General features: G+C 24.9%; 1 protein-coding gene across 1 annotated transcript; it reads left to right on the top strand.

Moving 5' to 3' along the window:
- Nucleotides 1–327: 327 nt before the first annotated feature.
- Nucleotides 328–4395, top strand: LOC129611471 (uncharacterized). The gene is made up of 2 exons (XM_055524648.1): nt 328–343; nt 3404–4395. The coding sequence occupies exons 1-2, from the start codon at nt 328–330 to the stop codon at nt 4393–4395; spliced, it is 1008 nt and encodes a 335-aa protein (XP_055380623.1).
- Nucleotides 4396–8434: the final 4039 nt, after the last annotated feature.

Raw genomic sequence — 8434 nt, 5'->3', positions numbered from 1 at the left:
GAAACAAACTTACATATAAAATTTCATCAAAATCGGTTCAGCCGAACTTGAGATACACGCGTGCACACACAGACCGACAGACCGACAGACCGACAGGTTGCTAAAAATAGTTTATTTACACTTCCCTACTATGGAGAAGTACGTTCCCACCGAAAACTCGATATGCAAAATTTGTTGCCATCACATAACCTACCTATTGTTTACACAATACGGTCGGTAAAAAGATATTGATAGTTAAATATAACATAGCAATATTAAAAGCAATTTGGTTTAAGGAATTTTTTGTTTGAGTGCAAACTATAAATAATAATTCTTTTTAATGTAAATATGCCTTTTCATTTGGGTAAATTTTAATAAAATCTGTATTACGCCATACATACTTGGATTAAAATTGAGAAGCTAGCAGTTCGAGGAATTGAATTAGAAGTTTTTTAAACGAGTTTGTCCATACTGAATATGTAGTCTAATGATATAGGATATATTTACTCCTTTCGGAAATAGTCATATAATTTGCTTTTTTAGTCATTTTACAATTTTTAACGTTGGCAATTCATTACAATACACCTACATAATTTTACAATATTTGTAAAAGTTCTAAAAGAAAATTTTAAAGTAATCAGTTACCCCCTCTCCAAAGACCTAAAAATGCCATTATTCGGTTTTCGTCTTAACAATATTCGGTAGGAGCCTAAATTTTAACACTTTTTAAATACTACTAAATAGTTTATTTTGTTAGAAGAAAATTTTTTTTCCATCCCCATCTCCTCTTAAGTTACTGCCTCTCGAAATTTCTAAAATTCGAATTTTCGAATCCATTTCCAAAACTTCAAGCTTTTCGAAATTTCTATAAAACCAAAGAATCTAAAAGTCTCACCATCAAAAAATATATGTATACAGATATATTTTTTTTTTAACTAACGCAATTATCACTTGAATTAGAGCATTATATTACGGCTCCTTCAATTTTTTTTTTCTCATCATAAATATGTATATGCAATTTTTTAAATATTTTGATGTATAAATGAAAGTAATTTAAATAATGTAATAGCAGATAGATTATTTTCAAAATGGAATTTACACTTGTTTAAGGAAAAAGGTCCAAAACCAAATTCAGATTATACATTCAAATGTTGCTAAACCTTGCAAACCATTGGTATAACCCAACTTTGTCATTAACATTTTTTTCCATTTAAAATGCAATTTTTTGCGCAGTATAGGTACTCATACAAATACTTCAAACAACATTAAATAATTTAATTTGAAAATATTGCTATTCAATTTGTTTTCAAAATCAAGAACAAATTTTTTAGAAGCAATTAGTGTGTTGAATGAAGTGTTGAAATTTCTGCTATAAATATTTGCAGATACACTCAAAAAAAAATTAAGTTAATAAGAACACAGATAAAATAAACTTTTTTTACCAATGTAAATAAATAAAATATATTTTCTATAATTGCAGTTGAGATCAGAGAAGCTTGCAATTACATCGATGAGATTGCATTTATAATCGATTGGTATTCGTTTCGAAATATTGTCACTTCTAACTAGTTCTACTTGTTATACTCATTATAAGCTGTAATATAAGCAGTTAAAAATTTTCTAACTGTATTTTCTAAGCTATTTTGCAAAATTCTATTTTCTTTTTTTTTAATTTTTTTGTTTTTTAATTGCTTTGTTTTTAAAAAATTTTTATTAATAATTTAAATTTCTTTTTTATCGTTTTAGTATAAAGTTGTTAATAATTTTCTAGTACATATAACATTCTTGCGTATAAGACATAAGTATATTCAATCAAATACATACATGCAAAAATATATAATAATTATGTATGTGTGTATGTTTACTGAATGTGATACATTTAAATTTACAAAATTTCAATTGAATATTGATAAATTTTGTTTTTACTATATTTTTACTTTTTTTTTTTGTTTTTTTCTTTTAATGATAAAAATAATTTTTAAATTTTAAATATGATAAGAAAATTTTTGTTATAGAATGAAATACTTTAAAAGGGTTGAAAATTATAGAAACGTAGCAGTTTCTTAAAAAATTGAACGCTGCTTTAAATCACGCTCGAACGAAGATTTTTTTTTAAAATATACACAAAAAAAATAAAAGGGAAAATAATTTTTTTCATAATTAAAAAATTTAAATTTAAGAATTAAAATTAAAAAAATATATATATAAAAAAGTATAAAATGAAAGGTAATTACCAAAAAAAAATATTAAAATAATTAAAAAATCTGAAAAAGTAATAGAACAAAATGTGAAAAATAAGTGTTATAAATTCAATAAAATTTTTCACAAATTTTATAGTAAAGTTAAATTTTACTTTAGCAATGAAAAACAAAATATGTTCGAAAACTGTTTAAATAAAAATTACCGATACTATTATTGTTCCAGAAAAACAAGAAAAAATCCTAATAAATCAATTAATTAAAACCGTAAATTTGCCTTAAAGAGAATTTAGACGTCAAACATTATTCATAAACTTTAGTTAATTAGAATTTGTTTGATGACTCCTATCATACAAAAAATGTTCAAAAATGTTGGGCATCAAATGTTGTGCAAATTTTAACTAAATTAAATACAATTCTTAAAGAGTTTTTGAAGTTAATGCTTTCCTAGATTTCTGGAATAATTCTAGAACAGATCAGATTCATAACAGATTGAAACATAGAGATAAAACATATTAATTAATAGGGACAAGAATTTGTGGAAATTTGTAGTACTTGAGAAAACTAAAGCAAAAAAAAACACAAATTATAAATTTGTAAAATTTTAAATCCTCGAAATTATTAGTGTAATATGTTTAAAAAAAATAGAAAGAAATTCATTTTAAAAATAATTGATATAATAATTAAATATAACCGTTAATATATCAAACATATTGATCATGAATTTTGTATGAGTTGATTAAAATTTGATATAATGTTTGAAGTGTAACCGGTTGATCTAATACTGAAAGAGGGATTTGAAAATTTTTTTTATTTAAAGTACATACAAATGAATATAATTATTAAAAATAAATAATAAATTTTTATACGAAAAAATTTTGTACTCAACTTGTGATATTTATGATATTATTTAAAAATTCTTGATTTAATTATCGCAAATAATAGTTGAGTTTTTTGGAGGTTTGAATTGAAGATTTTATTAAGCGTATCAGTTTTCTCCTTTTAAAATTTGTATTAAACCATTAAAATCCTTTATTTTTCGGCTTGATCATGCGATATTCTCCCAAATCAACTTCTTTTACATTAACCTCTATAAATTATATATAATTGGAACTTTGTAGGATTAAAATTGAATTCTTAATTAAGCAGATTTTTTTTTTGTATTTATTTTATAATGAAAATTTTTTTTTTCTGTATTACAGGATATAACATTTTATTATTAACAGTATTATGTACCATTTTTAATATAACAATTGCTCAAGAAGACCCATGTTTATATGTACCAGATAGTACATTTATTAGTGATCATGAATCATGTGGTGGTTGGATAAGATGTAATAATGGTAAATCATCAAAAGGTAAATGTCCAGAAGGTTTAAGATTTGATTCATTACTTGGTGTTTGTGATTTAAAAGAACATGTACCATGTATTGATGATTTATGTAATGAAGAAACAGAAGGACAATTCTTTGCTGATGAACGTAAACCAAGAAAATGTTCTGCATATATACTTTGTTATAAAGGTGTTGCTGAAAGTTATGATTGTCCAGATGGTTTATCATTTGATAAAAAAAGAAAAGTTTGTGATTATAAAGAAAATGTTGAATGTACTGATGAAGAAAATAGTGATAATTCTGTATGCTCAGCTGTACCAAATGATATATTATTACGTAACGAACATGATTGTTCAAAATATTGGGAATGTCAAGATCATAAAGCAATTGAAAATAAATGTGATGGAACACAATTATATAATCAACGTATTGGTAAATGTGATGATAGTGAAAATGTTGATTGTGAAATAACATGCCATAAATTTGAAGAAGGTATACATAAAAGAAATCCAAAATCATGTCGTAGCTATTTTAAATGTGAAAATGAAAAACCAGTTGAAGTAAATTGTAAGGATTATGAATTTGTTGTTGATGGTGATAGTGAAGAAAAAATTAATACATTAAAATGTGAAGATCAAATGAATGTTAGTAATGATTTATGCCCAAATCGTTGTGAAGGTAGAGCTGATGCTACTTTTGTACCAATTTATACTGATAATGCAGAAGAAAAATGTAAAAGATATCATCCATGTAAAGATGGTAGAATAAATGGTGATAACACTATTTTCACATGTCCAGCTGATAAATTTTTAAATGATGAAACACAAAAATGTGTTGTTAATGACAGAATTAATAGAGAAAATTGTAGAAATCCTACAGTATAATAAATTTTTCTTTTTTTTTCTCCTAATTGTACATACATACAAACATGATTATTTTTTACATTTAAATTTTTTTTTTTGTTTTTTTTTTATTAAATAAATTAATGAATTAATAAAAAATGAGGAATTTTTGAAAAAACAAAAAGTTTTTATAAATTTTTATTTCCAGTTGATGATGAAATTTGAGTAGAGGCGGTGAGAATGTGCAAATTTTAAAATTATAATTTCATATGCGAAATAGACTGCGAATAAAGGATAGAAGATAGTATAAAGCAAAAATGGAATATTGACTTGAACAAAAGCCAAAATTTGGTATGAGTTCGATTTCGATTCCTTACAGCAACCATCGGCAAACATTTGTGGGTTATTTGCAGATATTTACTATGTGAGTATGAGTGTGGACCACTCGACTTTCCTATACATTATCTACTTACAAGAAGAAATTACATTTTCAACTGACTTTTTAGCCTGTTTTGTTTCGACAAATTTTAATAGTCACAGTTGAATATTTTGTTTTTGCAAGTATGGGCTGCATTTTGAAGTTCAATGGGTCGAATGATGATCATCAACCGCACTTTGCGGATGACTGCCTTAAAGCGTTACAGGATTTTTAAAATTTTTTTATCATATACTGTTTAGTTTCCTCTCAACAATTTCAAAGAGCCAAGAGTTATTCTCCGTATCGTCATTTTGAATTGTTTTCCCCGCTATTTTAACTCTGTACAAATCATATGATCCCCCAGTGGGATTAAAAGTATCAAAAAAATTTCTATTTATACTAATAACTATTGTGATTTCCTTAAACTATCCACGTGCGATTCGTTTATCTATTTACTCAAACCGCGTATCTACACATTTTAATAATAAAAAAATTTCAATAATTTCTTTGAACGTCAAAATAAATTTTAAGTTGTTAAAATCGTTAATGGTTATATGGTAATTTCTTTTCTCAAAGTCATTCTATAATAGTTTATTTTAATTTTCAATTATCATTGTCGACTTACAACGTTCTTAGATTGCACATGCTTATATTCGGACCCTTTCACTTTCTTATTTCCTTTTTATTATTTTAAAATTGAAAACTTCAAAATATATTTTGTATTATTTTCATCATAATTTCAAAAGTATAATAGTTGTCTTTACAATGCTCCTTATAATTGATATTTAAATTCAATAAATTTTCAATTCTTTCTTTTTTTTTTCTAAATGACGAACTATTTTTACAAAATATTATAAAAAATATTTTATATTATAAAGTAATTTTATGAACATTCTTAAATTTCGGTGCGTTTTGAACTTTCTACATAATGTTCCACTTTACACCACTTGTACGATTTTTAATAAATCTAACGTATTGATGTGAAAAACTAGAAAATTTTAAATTGATCTTTTATTTTTTTTTTTGAAGAATATTTTTTAGAACAAATTACAAAAATGTGTATAATGAAATGGCAATGACAATGCAATTTTCAATTTCACTTTTGGTTAAATTTGAATTAATTAAATTATTATGAGGTATTATGAATTACGACATACATACATAATATGAACGTGGCAGTACTCGTTTCACTAAGAGAAATTTGTATTCAAAATTTTATTAATATAGCGGCCACTCCTCTCCACGAACATATTTAATATATTTAATATATAATTTTATAATATTGCAAATTCGTCCTATATTAAATCGGATTGTACTTTTGAATATACAAAGCTATATTCAAAGGTACAATCCGATTAAAACTCGAATTACCCTCATCAGAAATGCAGTAATATTATTATGTAGAAATTGTTTTAGAATTTCCGAAAATCAATACACTAACTCAAAAGACCGACTGAGTTATTGTTCAAATTATTTATAACATCCTCAAATTGGTTGGACTTGTTTAAAATTTTTTAAATTTTATATAGAATTATGCAACAAAAACAGGATAATGACAATATTACTTAAATATTTTGATATATGAAGAACTTATACATATATTCTTAAACAATGGATAATTACAAACAAAAATTTTCAGAAAATTAAAAAATAACACACAAAAATTAAAATGTCAATCAAAAATATTAAAGATGTAAATAAAGTGCATTTTTATAAACTTATTATAGACACGTCATACAATATTAAAGGTATACTTGGGGAAAAAAATCGAATACTAAAATATAGCAAGAAATATGAAAATATTTTGCAAGTACTCGTATGTTTAGGAATTTTAAAGAATAAAATATTTTAAAAACCTATCGTAACTGTAAGTTTTTTGAGAACTAATGAATCAGTAGAGAGAAGGTGGCGGCGTTTCACTTACTATAGATTAGGTAATAATATGATTCCGGCTTTAATATGATTTCGAACAAAAGATAGCGGCTCTCAAGACTCAATGTTAATTTAATTTGTAAGTATCTAGTATTAAAGTAAGGAAAGTGTAATATACAATACCTTAAATTTCTTAAACTAACTTAAAAAAAAGTATCTATTTAACTTATTTGTTTTAAAGTTTGGCAAAAATTTGCTTACAAGGATCAATCTAAAAAAATTATGAAAATAAACAAAATAATTGATAAATAAACAAAAATTGATTTCATTTTTTTAAATTCTTACAATCGACATTTTGTTTTAGAACTTTTCACTTTATTTTTCATTAAAACCGATAAAAAATGGAGTTGACCGTGTCAACTCTGTGATACCCGTACGAATTTGCTTTCCCATGTGCGAATAAATATGCTGTAGCTGACTATAGGACAGACTATAACTTCAAGTTGTCGTATTACAATTTTAATTTGTGTAAAATTTCAGTACTGTGTTTTTCAAAATACCAGAATTCGACGCTGATCAAAAACATAGACTTGAGTCTATATCTAAGACAGTTATTTCTTAGCGTTACAAACGGTAAGGCAAATTTAGTATACCCTTCGAACATACGTTTCTACGGGTATAAAAAATGAAATTTACATGCATATACAGGGTGTTTCGCATAGGATGGCAATTAATTTTAGGGATGATTCTTTGATCAATTTCCAGGAAAAAAGTGTACGCGTGCGGATATACTCGTTTTGAAGTTACAGTGTGTTGAAAAACTAATGTATCAAATTATTCCGGCATATAAATAAACGCTTATGTTTTCGGAACTATCTGGCGAGCTTTATCTCAACAACTATGGCTCAAATCTTTTTGATTATACGTAAATTTCAAAAAATCTTGTACCTTTTTTTTTCGAAAAAACTGTAGCTCGAAAAAGATAACATCTAGAACCCCTCTGCCTCTCTCCATAAATACAATTTTTTGCTGGTAATTGATCAAAAAATCATCCCTGAATTTATTTACCACCTTATACGAACCACCCTGTATTCATACAATATTGTGCTATGTTTTACTTTCTACATATTTTTCATAAATTCATTTTGGTGCACCATTTGGTATCGACAAGTCAATATATAATTTATTTCCTATTATTTTCGCGATAAAAAAAGAATTATTCCTGCCCTGATAATAATGTTCCTTACAATAAGATCAAAAAAATAAAAAAGGGGAATAATAATATGTCTTCCCATTCCTTATTTATATGTATATAAATTAAAAAAATTTACATATGAAAAGGAATTTCATTTTATTATAATTTTTTTTAAATAATTAAGGGGAACGTCAAAATTGTTGTTGAAAATAGAAGAGTAAAGGTGCAATTTTAATTTTTTTTTGATGTACTAGCTATACAATAGTTTAGAAATTAAAATTTCTTTATAATATTGAATTATTTTATTTAAATATGACAAAAGGAATACATGGAAACTATATTGTATTTGAACAAATAAATTCAATTAATATTCGAAAAGTTATGAAAAGGAGAGAAGATGACAAAGTGCAAATCATTTGGCACTAAAATATTCATAATTTTTTTTTTGTGATTTTAATGAATTTATTATAATAAAAATCTTTGAAGTATCTTAATAAAATTAAAATATAAATTGTAATTATTATTTTACCCTTAATAATTTTGGGTTGGATCTTAACTAGTAAGTTGTTAAATTGCAATTATATTTTTAGATATAT

Source organism: Condylostylus longicornis, unplaced genomic scaffold (genome assembly GCF_029603195.1).
Source record: "Condylostylus longicornis isolate FDR11 unplaced genomic scaffold, ASM2960319v2 ptg000049l, whole genome shotgun sequence".
NCBI classification, from domain to species: domain Eukaryota; kingdom Metazoa; phylum Arthropoda; class Insecta; order Diptera; family Dolichopodidae; genus Condylostylus; species Condylostylus longicornis.
Note: the sequence above shows the minus strand (reverse complement) of the source record. Positions and strands in the feature narration are given on the sequence as shown.